The sequence below is a fragment of the Hypomesus transpacificus genome, chromosome 21 (assembly GCF_021917145.1).
Source record: "Hypomesus transpacificus isolate Combined female chromosome 21, fHypTra1, whole genome shotgun sequence".
Taxonomy (NCBI): domain Eukaryota; kingdom Metazoa; phylum Chordata; class Actinopteri; order Osmeriformes; family Osmeridae; genus Hypomesus; species Hypomesus transpacificus.
In genome coordinates, this window is record NC_061080.1 from 3,711,562 (window position 1) to 3,726,794 (window position 15,233).

Below are 15,233 nucleotides of genomic sequence, written 5' to 3' on the forward strand. Positions count from 1 at the left end.
AAGAAAGCATTGAATAATTGGTTTAAATCTCAAAATTTAAAATCTCAATTTAATTTCGCCAAAACAATTGCACTGGACCAGCACTGGACCAATAATTCCAGTGTAAACTGTGTTGAACAGCCGCTTGGTCTCACTTTTCAGAGCCCGTCTACGTCTCCCATATTAGACATTCTCTGCTTTAGACCCTGTAGGCCTATGCCTATGGGCAAGACAGCTAGTGCTACCTTGTTGCAAACTCATTGATACGAAACTTCAATTTCCTCTGACATGGATAGAGCCATAACGAATCCTTTTCTCGTCAATGATTACTTTGTTCTTGGGCTATACCAAATGAGACATGGGTGGAAATCGACGGGAAATATTGTCCCCTTATTAGCCTTATATGTTATGAGTTTATGTTGAAGTTTTTTTTTTTGTGACAAATTTGTATTGGGATGATATATTTCGTACACTATGCAACATACAGTTAACTTAAAATCAAATCAGCGTTCAGGATGGGACGTTCTCCTTTGACATAATTGGTTCCTTCCAACAATGGTAGAAGCAGCATGTGTTGTGCCAGCGTGGATAAACAACAGCTTTAGCTAACAACTTTACCTTTAAAATAATTTTCTCTGTGTCACAGTGTGTTATACACTGATATACGAATCCTTTGGAATACTGTTTTAGTTCCCAGAGCACATCTGATCATGGTAAGTTCACTTTTGGTAAATGTAAATTTGCTTGCTAGCTATTTAGCTAGCTACGATAATAGTGTTAGACTAGTCAACATAACGCTAAATAGGATCAGTCATTCGTTTCATGTTCAGTATTTCATGTTTTTGCTCTTTATCGGTCTAGTTAACGTTACTTATAGTGTTACCTGTGTGTATGTGGGCTGTGTTGTCCCCTTTGCCTCAACGCTGACATAAGCTAACGAGTTACCAGCAAAATACATCACTCACAGTATCGGTACCACCGGTAAATTTTGCGTATTCCGTAACTGTGCTCAAGGCTGGGCACTGTAATTTCCGTAAAGATAGATTAATTGAAATGATCAGTGTATTTCTGTCGTTTGGACTTCTCATTACATGTTATGGCCAATTACACAATGGTTTTCCAGTCAAGCAACCAAGCTAATAAGCTGAGAGGGGACAATAAATGGAGTCGTATGTAACTTTGTATGTTTTTCATGGTTCTCTAGCCTCACAGAAAGAAGAAGTCGTTTATACAAAAGAAGAACGCTGTGACGTTTCACCTGGTCCACAGGAGCCAGAGGGACCCACTTGCTGCAGACGAAAAGGCCCCCCAGCATGTCCTCTTACCTGCTCACAAGGTAAAAACATACATTAAAGGGTCATGTATAGTCAAAGGTAATTGATAAACTAGTTCCATCTTGTCACTTGCACTGTATATCTAATTTACGGCATATAAGGATCATCTCCATTCCTTATCTGGGTTAGTAACTCAATTAGAAAATGCCTCCACAAACCCCATTACATAATGTGTATTATTTCCTTTGATTTGGGTGTGTTGATGTGAGCCACTTGTCACTCAACACCTTTAACCACATGCAGGTGGAGGTGGAAAAGCAGCACGAGGAGCAGAGGAACTTTGGCGTGTTCTTTGACGACGACTACAACTACCTGCAGCACCTGAAGGAGACCTCCCGGCCCACGGAGCTGGTGTCATCGGGCCGACCGCACAGAGACAGACAACCCATCGACCACCGAGATGAAGACGAGGAGGAGGAGGAAATGGAGGAAGGGGTGGAAGTCGCTGGTGTAAGTTTCACTGAATGTGTTTGGGACGGGGTAGATACTTGGTGGTGGATCTTATTTACATTGCTGTGTTGCTCCTTCTTGCTGTATTTTTTTAACAACGATACCTTTTTCAACAGGCTACTACACTCAATCTACCCTCGTCAGTGTTTGCGTCTGAATTCGAAGAGGAGGTTGGAATGCTGAACAAAGCAGCCCCCATCTCAGGTAGGCAGCCATGTTGTCAGAATGACACGACCTCTGGACTCAAACTCTAAAAGTTTGGTTTTTAAATGTAAGTTCAAATCTCAAGATGCATTTGTGTATGTTTTTTCATCACTATGTAGTTTATGGTTTAGAATAACAAAGCATGGTATTCATCAGGTATATAAGTGTATCTGGTTTTGTAGGACCCAGGTTGGACATGGATCCCGATATTGTCGCTGCCCTTGACGAGGACTTTGACTTCGACGACCCAGACAACCAACTGGATGACGACTTCATCATCAAGGCTAACGACGTCACTGCAGCTGTCGCCATGACGTAAGTCTTTTACCACACCTGTCAATCATCATCAAATTCATCCTGGAACAAATTATGCCCTTTGCACTTCTGTTCCACAAATACTTTGCTTTATAAACAATTTTCCATGTCCTCCTTCCTGTTAGCGACGACGATGAGTGGGAGGACACTGACTCTGACTCTGATGGCGGCTTCTCCGGGGAGGAGGGTGAGGTGCGCGGCGCGCGGGAGTTCATGTTCATGGACGAGGAGACCAAGAGTCGCTTCACGGAGTACTCGCTCACCTCCTCCGTCATGAGGAGGAACGAGCAGCTCACGCTTCTGGACGACCGCTTCGAGAAGGTGAGGGACACGGCGCTGGGGCAGCGCACACGGGGGCTGGGTGAGCAGGAAGCAGAGAAGGAGCAGAGGAGAAGTAGAAGCAGAAGAGAAGCGGAAGCAGAGAAGAAGTAGACGCAGGAAGCAGAGGAGAAGTAGAAGCAGGAAGTAGCAGGAACCGTGACTGGATTAGGGCTACGTTTTGGAACCCATATTACATGTTGTGTTAGTGGTTGAAAATGATTTTCAAAGCATTTGTTTGTATTTTAGAAGGGCATCAAGAACACCCTAGATCCCCATATACGACTTATAATGTTTTTAAGATTGACTGTAAGAACACTTTATGTCCCAGCCATTGGAATAGTTTCCCTGTTGTTTCTCCTTCATAGTTTTATGAGCAGTTTGATGACGACGAGATTGGAGCTCTTGACAACGCCGAGCTAGAGGGCTTCATTGAACCGGACAGCGCCCGCCTCGAGGATATTATCCAAGATTACTTTGTACAAAAGAAAAAAGAGTAAGTGTGTCTGCCCACGAAAATAACAACTTGAAACTCGCTATAAGAAAAATCATTTTTAAGGGTATAGAATGTAATAGAATATGAGAGAAAACACAAGTGGACATTTTCCTCTTTGAGACATAACACGTTACACACAATGAATATACATACACACATCGCTGGACATTGTAAGACATAGAACAGCAAGATTAGAAATGTTTGTATATTTGACATTACGATTTTACAATCACGACCATGAACATGTTTCTCAGCTTCCAGAGACCCGACGACCTCGGCCCTAAGGAGCTGCCTGCAGTGAAAGAAGACGAGGAGGACGAGGAGGATGAAGATGAGCAGGAGATGGAGACGCTCATCATCGAGGCACCAGCAGAAAAGTGGGACTGTGAGACCATTATCAGTGAGTGATAATACACTATCTAAATGTACTTTTGAGAATATCACTCAGAATGTATAACTGGTCAAAATGTCTTGAAACTAGGTTTATATGTTTTTCACTTTATTATTATACATTTTATGCTGTTATACACACATTTTCACTTTCCTGCCCCCCCTCCCAGGCACATATTCAAACCTGTATAACCGCCCCAAAATCATCGCTGATCCACCAAAGGTAAGACCAGTCCAGAGTAGATTTTGAGAACTGTTAGACCTTACATCAGTTACAAAGTTATAATTCTATTGTTCTGCAGAAGGTCGTTGTAGTAATGCAGTGCTTCGTAGGATTACAATAGCGACACATTCATTCGCCTTTCTGTTATCCACTTGGCTTGAGCAGTTGAGTTATTTGATGTACAGTGCTGGCGCGTGAACATTACTAGCAAATAGATCCGCTTCAAGAATCTTGACAACGTGTTGTGATGTCATGTGTGCCGTCGCCAGACCAAGCCCATCCGAGTGTCCAATAGAACGGGCATTCCCCTGGATGTCCTCCCCGGGCGGGGCCCGACGGCCAAACAGGCGGAGCGGATGGAGCGCATCAATGACTCGGACCTGCCCCGCACCGCCACCCAACCCCGCCCCAAAGACGAGAGCCAGGAGGAGCGAAGAGCCAGGAAGCAGGCCATCAAAGAGGAGCGCAAGGTGGGTCTGGGCGTTCTAGTGACATGAAGTACCTCTTAATTAAGTGCTTGATTGAAACTGAAATGAGACCCAAAATGTAGACCTGTCGTGGGATCCACCTTTGAGTGGACGTTTATTGCCTCTAGGGCAGGGGTGCCCAATGCGTCGATCGCGATTGACCAGTCGATCGCAAAGCTTATGGTGGTAGATTGTGTCATAAAACATTTTGACACAAATTTTGTATATTCATGTACTCCATAGAGGTCTCCAATACCCTGTCTTGGCCTCGGGTTCTGTTTTTTTTCCGTCTTGAAATTAAACTTTTATGTTAATTATACATACCTTCTGAGCCATGCATAGTCTGAATTTATGAATATATTTTGTGGTAGATCATTTTTAATTGGTCAATTTGAAAGTCAAAAAAATGTGGGCACCCCTGCTCTAGGGCATATAGCAACAAAGGCGCCACCACCACGTCAACCACTAGAGAGAGCTATGACGCTGAGAGAAGAGCTGGTAGGCGCACAGGCATACTGAGATGTGGACGCCACAGTAGTTTAGAATGCCTTGTGAAAAGCAACTGTTTCAAGAAACGGAGCAGTAAAATACGATGATAAAAGTTCATCATTAACCATTAAATGAGTTAGTTTAACGGTGACATTTCAAATACATTTCATGCCACTTTCTGCTGTCGCTCAACAGGAGAGGAGGACGGAGAAGAAGGCCAACCAAATGGCGTTCAAACAGGAGAAAGCCCTACAAGAGAAGCAGATGCTGGGCCTGCGAGCCAACGTTCAGGGCCTAAAACTTTCCTAACCGTATCGAGGGACTATGGAGTCGGAGTACTTTGCCCTCATAAAAGGAGAATCAATTGACTGCCTTGCCGCCTTTAACACTTCTGCAGAAAGCAGAACCTTCAGCGGTGTGCATCAGAGTTGTTTTCCCCCACACACACACCCGAGGGTAATAATGATAATATTCTGTCTGCAGTTCACGACACTGAAACCCAGGAAAATACAATGAATTGTTTTTACAATGCAAGTTGTAGTCCAGAGGATTCATAAATGATGGTATTCTACGCCCTGCAGTTTGCAATCCTGTTTTAATTTGTAAAAATAGGATGGGGGGGGGGGGGGTTGGAATGACAAATGTTAAGAAAGTAATTTTTATTAAAAACGGACAGTGTTACATTCAGTGTCTCTCCATAAAGGCTCCTAAAAGTCCAAGCTTTATTTTCTTTAAAAGATTTATGTAAAAACCGGGATCTTCACAACTTTTTAAACTTCCAAACAAACCTTCACAAAACCATTTGTCCATCACAAATCTAACCACAATGGTGATTGCATACAGAAAAAAATCAATTGGCGAATAAGTTGAACAGTACTGGCAACACTCGATTGTTCTTAGTCATCTACAGATGACTAAGATGAGGTACAAAGTTCATCCAGCACACCTCCACTTCTCGGAGTGGCAGAATCTTGATGGCTTTTTATATTTCCAGTTTCCATATAAATGCAACCAAGTGTTCCTGAGAAAAACAACCCAGCTTAGACCGAGGGCACCATCTTTCGTTCCCACCCCCCTATGGTTCTTAATGACCTGATGGAGGTTATGGACTCCAGCTTCACCATAATCCTTCACCTTGTTGGGTGCATCTCCACCTACATATCCAGGCTGTGTGCGTGGCCGTAGCCCGAGGGCGGACACTCATCCTCCTCTTCGTCCTCTTCCAACAACCTTCCAAACTGTGCGTTCTGGTCTTCTACCATACAACATGGCCGTTCCACCTCGATGATCTCCACCTCTTCAGTCTGTGCCTGGTAGTCTTCGATGGCGATGTGCTCCACTCTGTCCTCTGGAAACTGCATTATTCTTCTCTCATTAGGGTTTGTCATGAGTGAAGCCTGTCAAGAAAAAGAAACTGTTCAGGGAAGGTCGAAGAAAGTCAAAAAGAAAACATCTGTGATATGTGGTGTGCACAGCAAAGCCCCCCGCCCAACAACTCACCAATGCCTTTGGCAAAATGGAGGGGTTTGTTTTCCATGCCTTTACCTGGTAGACCATCACTATTATTACCAAGCTGACAATGATAAACACCGCCAACACAACCCCAAGTAGGATGAAGACGTAAGACTCATGCGCATCTGTGACAAAAATACACAATCGGCATTAGCTGTGTGAACCTTGTCAGCACATTAAAGGGTCTATTGAAAATTCCTTCGTGGTTTATTGTTAAACTATACGCCAAACTATGCTCCAAACAGGGCTCGTAAGAGAAAGGCCTTATGACGTTACAAAGGGCATCAAACTTCAAGCCAAACATACAGGCCTTAAAACAAACAATTGATCTAGATTTCCTGAATGGCAATTGGCTTCCTTACGGTGGTCTTGGGTACAGACAATGGCTGTCTTTTTGAATGGTATTTTCCCGTCCATGATTGAACCGTTTAGTTGAACACAGTATGGTCCCCTACTGCTGGGTAATACCACCCCACAGTTCCTTGCCATTGTACACTTGTGTGTGGTGGGAGATGACATAGTGTCTGATGTCTGAGGTCAAGAACATACACGATCATGAATTTAGTGCTTCATTGAATTTTCATAGACAGAAAAAAAACTGGCTTTGTTACAGAAATGCTCATCTTGACATGATTCCATCTTTTAACAACTGGACAGACTAAAGAGATGATGGTAGAGGGGAGCGTGAGGCACTGGACATTGATGTTCACTTTTGCTTACATTCTCAGTGAACACTTTGTAGTGGAAGACTCTGTCAAACGGGTTTGACTCCGCCAGTTCTTTGTAGTAGTAGAATGGGTTGCGAAAGCTTACCGCAATCCCCATATCATCTGGTGACAGCTTAACAGGAGGGAAATCCAGGGCACCTGTGAAGGAGAAACCCCCCCAAAAAGGTTACAATTTTGCACATTGATGGACCAGAATCATTTGCTAGATGTTTCAAAAAAGCAAACTCACATTTGACATCTGCCATCTTCAAGATGTTAAACGTGATTATTGGGGAGCTGACATGTTGTGAGGTCTCTGCTCCTTCTACAGCTCTGACCTCCACTGCGTAGCGATTGCTGAATGAGGACGCCCTCATGAGGTGGGTCAAGTCATAATGGAGCTCTGTCGTTGTCACAGTCTTGTTCTCACTGCCAAAACAACCATGGGCAGTAGAGGCATGAACACAAAACTTTTGAGACCCAAGCAATTGAATCTTATGTCTCAAACGATGAATTATATCCAAATAAGCGAACATAACTTAAATGTAGTGCTCATTCAAATGCAGAAACTAACCTCTCAGAAACAAAATGTAATATGAAATTAGGTGGTAGAGGGTGCTTGCTGTAATTCCAATAAGCCCTTGTCTGAAAGTTGTGGCAGCTCACCGTGACGTTTTCTGGTGGCAGAACTATCCAGAACAAAAATAAGACATAATTGCAACATTGTTACATGATTTCAACTGTCACATCCTCTGTGTTCCTATTATTTGAACAAAGGGCCATCAAGATTAAACACCAGGGTGAAAAAATTCTTCAGGAGTAGCTTAGAGGAGTACCTCTCTGCAACATTTTAGTGGTCTGTAAATGTCGATATTAAATGAAGAATTTAACATTTTAGGTTAAGTTAGGTAAGGTTTTGCACAGAGCCCCATTATAAGGCAGTAACTGTGTTTTGATCATTTGCTGTTGAACCTCCTGATGCCACTTAATCAGGAGCTGGCTAATCTGTTCCATTCAGGAAGGCTGTTAGCAGCCTAGTGCCCACGCCAATTCCCAGATGGTAAAGTGAAGACACCTGGCCATAGCTCCTTCCCCTACCAGCTTGTTTTTCTACCCACAACATCATACCTCATTTATCATGGCGAGATAACATGGAACATTTTGCAATAGAATTCAGCCATTGTACAACAAGACTGTGCAAGCTTTGGGGTCTCATAATTCTGTCCCATATTAGTAGGTGTTAATGTTCCTAATCTAATTTGTTATCCCTTTTATCTGGGCCTGCAAGCTATAGGTTTGAAAAATGGGGTTTACATGACATGGTAAGCTACATCAAATTTCACAACCCCCACATCCAGGGGCGCCGTATAGGGGGGAAATGTTAAGACGATTCTAAGGGCCCTGACTGACAGGGGCCCCAAAAAATAGAAATGTATAGAAATGATTAAGAAATATAAATATATATTTTCTTTTTCATGGGGCCCAAAATTCCTGGCGGCGCCCCTGCCCACATTCAAGGAACAAGGAAAGAACGTTTCAGTTTCCCTGAAGTCAATCTAAATGCAGGCTTGTAGACGTACCCACAGAAGGCATGAAATCACAGCCATCCACACAATACAGTTGGTAAAACGTGTACCTAGCGCTAATTCACGTCTGTTCACATGATCTTGAAAAAGGACTCAACTTATTTAAAACAGAACATTGTCCTTCCACATGTCATCTTCTGATAGCTCTATTCTGTCAACTGGCACACTCCATCTCTGTGAGAAAATCAAACTTTGATGCATATGTTTAAAAATGCTTTTGTCGTTTTTATACGCCAAAGCTCAAAACATGGGGGCCTGTATCCTCTGCTGAACTGGTAACCTTAGCCTATAATACACACATACAAAATTATAAATTTGTTGCACATCAACATTCCACATCATCAATAGAGTGTCAATCCTTGCCCAACCCTGGAATTTCTTGAGTCATATCCAACTTTACTGACGTTCTATAATGAGTCCACAGTTCAGAGTCACCCTTTGGCATATTGGAGATAAAGATTTTGATGATAGGCAACTGAAAAAAATGTAAAACAGAACTGATTCTTTGGTCTTGTTGGAACTGACACCATAATGCCCGGGTTTCCCAGATTCGTTAAGAAGCTCTTAGTTTCAAATTATCCATTGAGACCCACCAAATTTAATGAAAATACTTTGGAATGGAATAAGTTAGGAAGGGGAGTTTGACTGGTATTTTTTTCGGGCAGAGGCCAGTTTGCTTACAGTCAAAACAGCAGACATTACAGAGTCAAAAGTTAAAAAAAATCTTTAGCCCCTACACATCCTGTTGACTGATCCATATTAAAGCAAGCGTAGATCTCTTGTTTAAAAGGGGATTTTGTTAGGGACAAACAGCATTAACCAGAAAGTTAGTGATAAACTATAAAAATGAATTAAAACGTGGCTGTAGTTAATATACAATTAACATTATTAGAACATATAGCTCATTTGACATTCAAGCGATTGTTGGCAGACAGCGGAGTTCAAATTTATTTTAATTTGACGAAATTGGTTATGGTAAAGGAATAAGACTTACCGAGTGACGAGACATATTCGACTATGATCATTAGAATTAGGATAAACACAGAAGTTGCCAGCACCATGGCTCTCGTTTTGTGGAGAATTCAAACTCTGAATCATGCTATTTTATCAAAATGATTGACTAAACTGGAGCTCCTCCATGAAACCATTTGTCTTCAAAGTTAGTTCAGTATCTGGTAACTATCGCGACTTCAATGTGACGCCCCGAGACCGCAGCTTCCTCATTTTATTGCAACATATGTTAAATACCCTTTGAATACGCGGGTTTAATCGAAATGAATAGCCAAAATGAAAATAAACTATTATTATTTAGTAGTTCTAAATGTTTATGTAGCCCACCGAAAACACACTTTAAGCGGGAGTAAACAGGCGAATAGTGAATATTCACACACCTTGATAACAACACTTTCGTTGACGTCAAACGATTCAGGAAAGGGAGGCTAACTTCACAGGTTAAAACACGTGGGTAGCCAAGGTAGAAAGTCGTTGCGTGGTCTATTCCTCCGCCTGTTGTTTCTCATGGGTAAAACACTTCCGAGTCTACGATTCTGGAAAGGCATTAATAGCAGATTAGCAATCGTGGTACCCAAGGCCCATATGCAGCCACTCTATAGATGGAATTGGGTGGTTTAGAACATGTTGTTTGTTGGTGTGTCTACTAAATCATTTTTGTGAACAACTGGCTGAAGATCTAGCTCTAGATTTATAGCTTGGCCCCTTGCACGTCCAGGGTTAGCAAGTCCTTTGGGTAGGACCTTGAACACTTGAACACCATATCACAGTGTGTTTTCCATCCTTGTTTGAGGTGTGTGTTGGTAATCGTGGACTTCCCAACTTATTACCTTGTGATAGTTCACAAGGTTAAAAAAATATATGGTTTTAGACACACATTAGAGAATCTTATATCACCAATATTATACATCAGCAGATGCATTTTAAGAATCACATCTTATATCAACAAGTACAGGAAAATTCAAATCTAGTTTTTGCAAACCCTAGCATAACACATCTTAATATATGAAGCAGGCAGTTTGTAATATAAAACTCTGAGGTGAATGAAGAAGAGGAGAAATTAAAAATAAAACCTGATTTAATATATAACCTTTTATAAATGTATTTCATAAATATGTTGTGTGTAGTCACGGTCAATAAAGTGCAACATAATAAATCACCATCTGAAAACTCTTTTTTTGCGTGCTGTGCACAATCATGTTAAATGACATATTTTTACCCTACGTAGACAAAACTGCAACAGATTTTTGGGGCAAATGCTTAACCACGTGCTCTCAAGCTAAATCCATCACATGCAGGCTAAAGCCTACCAAAAGTTCCTAAATCCAAATAGAAGTGCTGTTGTGTTGTAATTATGTCCTAAATTCTCTTAAACTCAGATGAATCTTTGATATTTAATATTAGATCTACTTAAAATCTCTTCAAAATATGATCTATTCTTTCAAACTCCAATGAATTAAAGTCCATCCTTTCCATTTTCTTTGTTCCTGTGGGAATGTTTTATATTTTTTTACGTAATGCAATGCAAATGTCATCATCAATGATGACATTTGGACTTTCTCAATTGTGTAAATAGTCATATCCATATTCAGTCATATCCATGACTGTGCAATGACAAAGAATGTATAGTATACCACATGGACACCAAGCATCTTCATCAGAGTGCAGGAAAGCTAAGCCTCTTAACAGCTTGCAGCTGCAGTCTTTTGCTAAAGCAGATGTGAAAGTTGAGGAAAGATACTGCTCTATGTCAGGTGCCAGTGCAGCACAATAAAAGCATTATCTGTGCTAAAAGCATAAAATGTAAGCAACACAGTTTCTAAGTAGTTTTACTAACACATATTTACTAACATGACAACAAGTATCCAGATACTATTTGGGATCCTGCAGTGAAAATCAACCTGACACCCCAATCATGATGTTCTGTCATTCAGTTATATCAACACTGTCTGAAAATGCACTTATGATTATCAAAACCTGTTTGTTCTATGTGAGGACACTTTAAGGACCCTTTATGTAAGGTTTTCAGAAGCCCCTGTCATCCAAGCTGCTTTGAAATTACACTACTATACTAAATTGCTGTGCTAGGTTGGTGGACAATACAGTAATGCACATGGGCCAAAAGAACATCAAGGCTAGGTCAATTTGGGCATTCTGAGAGCTTAAAACTATATATAAATGGAAATATGGAATCAAACCCTTAATGGGGATCCTGCCCAATGAAAAACCTTTTTCATTTTCCGGTAGCACTCTCGCCGTACACGTTTGATTTCCCCCAAAATGTTATGCAACAGTTCAATTGTCCATCACACTGTAATGTTATTATGATACTATTTTCAATTTGAGAAAACATATTCTACAATTTTGGCCTCCATTCCTTCACTTCCAGTGAACATTGGATATGGTGAAAGATCTCAAGCACTGTATTATAGTGACAAAAAGCACCATGATAACTTATGACGTGTCAAAATGTATCTATGCATCATCCTCCGATATTTGACACAGTGTCGGGCCAAAAGAAAGTTTGTTGTCCACCGTGTTCGTAACAAGGTCATTTCATCTCTCTGCTGTAGAAAACATCAAAGGGGGGTGTTCACAAGGCCCTGAGTCACTGAGACCAACAGCCACGATTGGTCCCGTCCTCTCCTTCCTCAGCCTTCTGTGCCATCCCCGGGGTTGAGAACCGTCGGGCCACCAGGTCTGCCACGTGTGGAGTAATCACAGTCTCTGTCTGCATGCCTCGTAAATCCCCTTAGACAAATCCCAACCACACTTGCCACTCCAGCAATGACTATTCGCCAGTCTATTCGTGACAGATGTTGAACCTGACAGCTGGGACATGGACACGATGCCCCAATCTGGACACCTCATTACCCCTGCACCCCCATCTGGACTAGACTGCCAGGCACACACAGGGCTCTGAGAGTAGCTGGGAAGTGCATAGGGGAGGTATTTTTAATTAAGAGAAAGGGATATTGTCTTGGTTCCAGACAGCATGAGTACAAAATGGAATGTTTTGGATTTGCGATTCCGTCCATACAGATAGCATTTTTTTGTTGTTGCCTTAAACCATTGTATTTTATGGTGGTAATGGTTGTGTTTCCAGAATAAAATGTAGAGAATGATGTTGTTTGGAGAGAACATTGTGTTAATCAACATGTCAATCATCAAGTCAATCATGTTCCAGGCACACTGATGTTCCAGGCATCCTTGACTTGGCTTACCCACAGTATTCTTATCTACTGTCCTTGTATTATTAGAAGGCTGTGCACTGCAGTTACAGACTCGTTCTTGCCACTTTCTACAAACGTCATTGTCATCTATCTGTCCTGCTCATTCTCTGAGTTCAAAAACTGACACAGTTCCTGCTTTGATTATTGAAACAGGGAGTGAATAATCCAAAAAACAATAAGGATGTACTTGTATGAGTATAAAAACCGTTATAATCTTGACAACATAGAACCCAATCTTGTGAATTTATGGATGTTCAAAGAAATTCATAGTAAATTAACTGGAATGCAAACAGGAATTCAAACATATTTCTGTGATCTTTGTTAAACAAAGGGACCTAAATCAATCTCCTTTTATGCTCGTTATTTGTTTCTGATGTGCACTGGAAGGAGACTTATGGCAACACATTATAATTAAGGTTTTGCAAAGTCCATGTCTTTGGAGTCTGTTAGTCTCTTAATGTTGTTTCTTCCACAGCATTGAAAATAAGGGGCACCTTCTACCTTCATCTTAACTATTATTCATAACTTTATACTATATAAATGTACTTAAATGTAATTTACATAATTTTTCTACCATACTAAATACATCTATTGATCTTGTCTAGGAGTGTGAAAAATAACACGTCACCAATTAGAGGCACACTTTCAAATGTGTGCCATCTAGCAAAGTCACCACACATTTTCTAGTAACATTTTGTGTGGTCTTTGTTGATTACTCTCACTATGGGGTTAACGCTATGGGGTTAACACTTTTTACAAATGGCTTGCCAGTTTGAAATCAAAACCCTGACCTACTTTTCTGACCCGGTATACTAATGCATTGCAATTTTTCAAGTGAAGGGATTTCTGAGAGGGAGGTCTTTGGGGACCCCTGTCTGTCTGTGTATCTGTGTGTATGTGTATAGGTGTGTGTGTGTGTGTGTGCACGTGTGAAAAGTCAAAAAACACAACCCACATTTACAGACAAACCCCCCTCTGACACCCTGACTCATCTGTCTGGCAGCTTGCTGTCACTGGCTAGGAATTGAGGCTGAGCTGTATACTCAGAATCAACAGAAAGAGCCATGATAAATAACTAAACCTCATACCACCCAGACAGGCCAGTCAGGGCTGTATAGACACGATCAGTGAAAAAAGGGTATATGTCAGAATACATCTATTTTGGTGTAATTCTATGGCAAAAGGTTGATAATCACGCACCTGATATTCCACTCCAACAGTAATCCCCTTAATCCAACTGCACTGAAAATTATACAGTCGTTTAGGAAACAGTGCAACGTTGTGTTCTGGAACAATTTGCAATTTGCCGTTGGTTGATAACCTCTTCTGTATGTCTGCAATGACAATATTCATTGACAAGAAACTGGACATAAACTGGCCTCTTTTTTTTTTTGACAATCTTTTCCATTTTTACACATCCTTTCACACCCATTAATATCGAGAGTTTGTCAGAGGTCTCGATAGCGCCTCTCCAATGGGGGCTCCGAGACCCCTCCAGTCCACCCCCCTCAATTGGATCACTGCCTGCACCCCCCTTTTACCTTGCCTTGTGCCTTTGCTGTTTAGGACTGGTGGAGTGGAGACATTAGTAGCCGATTCAGTTTCCACACATTCAGTGTGTCCTCTGCAACATCTGTAGTCGATTGTGCAAGAGTTGCCACATTTGCAGTGTTTTTGCACAATAACTGCCATAGATGCACACTCAACTTTTTCCCACGGCATCATTTCTCCTCTTCAGCTGCGTTAAGAGCCGGAGATCGACTGGCGCCTTAATCTCTTGATTGAAGGCGTGTTGAGGATTTAAACCAATCTGGTTAGGTTTTCTGGCAATCTGCAAATCTGCGTCGAAAATCTATCTGCCTTGTCTGGCTTTCATGTGGAAGAGCTAGGATCACTAATGGTCTCCATCCGATTTAACAACACAAAAAAGTGGGGGGGAAAAGCTATAAGCAAGAAGTTTTATTTGGAAGATCTAGCGACAACAACAGCCTCTTCAGAAAAACTCCCAATCGGACAAAGCAAGGAGGTCACATCTCAGTAGGCCACAACTAGGTTAGTTGTTGATCTGTCCTTAATGGTCTTCAGTCATCTACATGATTGTTTCTCAAGCTTAGATGACACATATAATGATATTTGATTGAAAATATCATTAATCGGATGGTTTGTTTCATTACAGATGAATGTGAGTAGCACGCAACCAGGTCAATAACAACATCTTCACTACTAGCCTGAAATTTGATTTGGTTAAACCAGGCCACCTGTTTCTATCATCGTTGTGGACCGACACCTTACTGGGGCTCACCTTTCCAATCCCCGATGTAGGCCAGCTGCGCAAAAATTAATCCCCCCTCCCCCCCCCCCCCCCCCCCCCATCTGAGGGATTGCCCTTGAGCTTTTCAGGCCCCCAGCGTCCGTTGGCCGATATCTGGTCCACATTGCACGCGCGGGCATGTGAGCAGCCGCTTAGCCGGCCACCCTCTCCCTCCAACCCCCCCCTTCCTCCAACCCCCCCACACACA

At 41.8% G+C, this 15,233-nt stretch overlaps 2 protein-coding genes across 2 annotated transcripts; one reads left to right on the forward strand and one right to left on the reverse strand.

The window, feature by feature from the left end:
• The first annotated feature begins 478 nt into the window (after positions 1-478).
• ltv1 (LTV1 ribosome biogenesis factor) lies at positions 479-5,368 on the forward strand. Its single transcript, XM_047044031.1, has 11 exons — positions 479-692; positions 1,184-1,315; positions 1,557-1,763; positions 1,880-1,967; positions 2,150-2,282; positions 2,408-2,603; positions 2,969-3,096; positions 3,351-3,496; positions 3,657-3,709; positions 3,979-4,179; positions 4,861-5,368. The coding sequence occupies exons 1-11, from the start codon at positions 690-692 to the stop codon at positions 4,972-4,974; spliced, it is 1,401 nt and encodes a 466-aa protein (XP_046899987.1). The 5' UTR covers positions 479-689; the 3' UTR covers positions 4,975-5,368.
• On the reverse strand, positions 5,310-9,854 carry ifngr1 (interferon gamma receptor 1). The gene is made up of 7 exons (XM_047044032.1): positions 9,465-9,854; positions 7,459-7,573; positions 7,135-7,313; positions 6,898-7,043; positions 6,540-6,708; positions 6,166-6,302; positions 5,310-6,062 (listed from the first exon to the last, which is right to left on the reverse strand). The coding sequence occupies exons 1-7, from the start codon at positions 9,529-9,531 to the stop codon at positions 5,820-5,822; spliced, it is 1,056 nt and encodes a 351-aa protein (XP_046899988.1). The 5' UTR covers positions 9,532-9,854; the 3' UTR covers positions 5,310-5,819.
• Positions 9,855-15,233: the final 5,379 nt, after the last annotated feature.

What these genes read in the sequence shown, in the direction of transcription:
- ltv1 (XM_047044031.1), top strand. An exon ending in TGGACGACCGCTTCGAGAAG is followed by an intron (nt 2,604 to 2,968) that starts GTGAGGGACACG and finishes TCTCCTTCATAG; the next exon opens with TTTTATGAGCAGTTTGATGA. An exon ending in TCATCGCTGATCCACCAAAG is followed by an intron (nt 3,710 to 3,978) that starts GTAAGACCAGTC and finishes TGCCGTCGCCAG; the next exon opens with ACCAAGCCCATCCGAGTGTC.
- ifngr1 (XM_047044032.1), bottom strand. Translation starts at nt 9,531, where the DNA reads ATGGTGCTGGCAACTTCTGTGTTTATCCTAATTCTAATGATCATAGTC. An exon ending in CGAATATGTCTCGTCACTCG is followed by an intron (nt 7,574 to 9,464) that starts GTAAGTCTTATT and finishes TGTTCTGGATAG; the next exon opens with TTCTGCCACCAGAAAACGTC. An exon ending in ACAAAGTGTTCACTGAGAAT is followed by an intron (nt 6,709 to 6,897) that starts GTAAGCAAAAGT and finishes TCTTGACCTCAG; the next exon opens with ACATCAGACACTATGTCATC.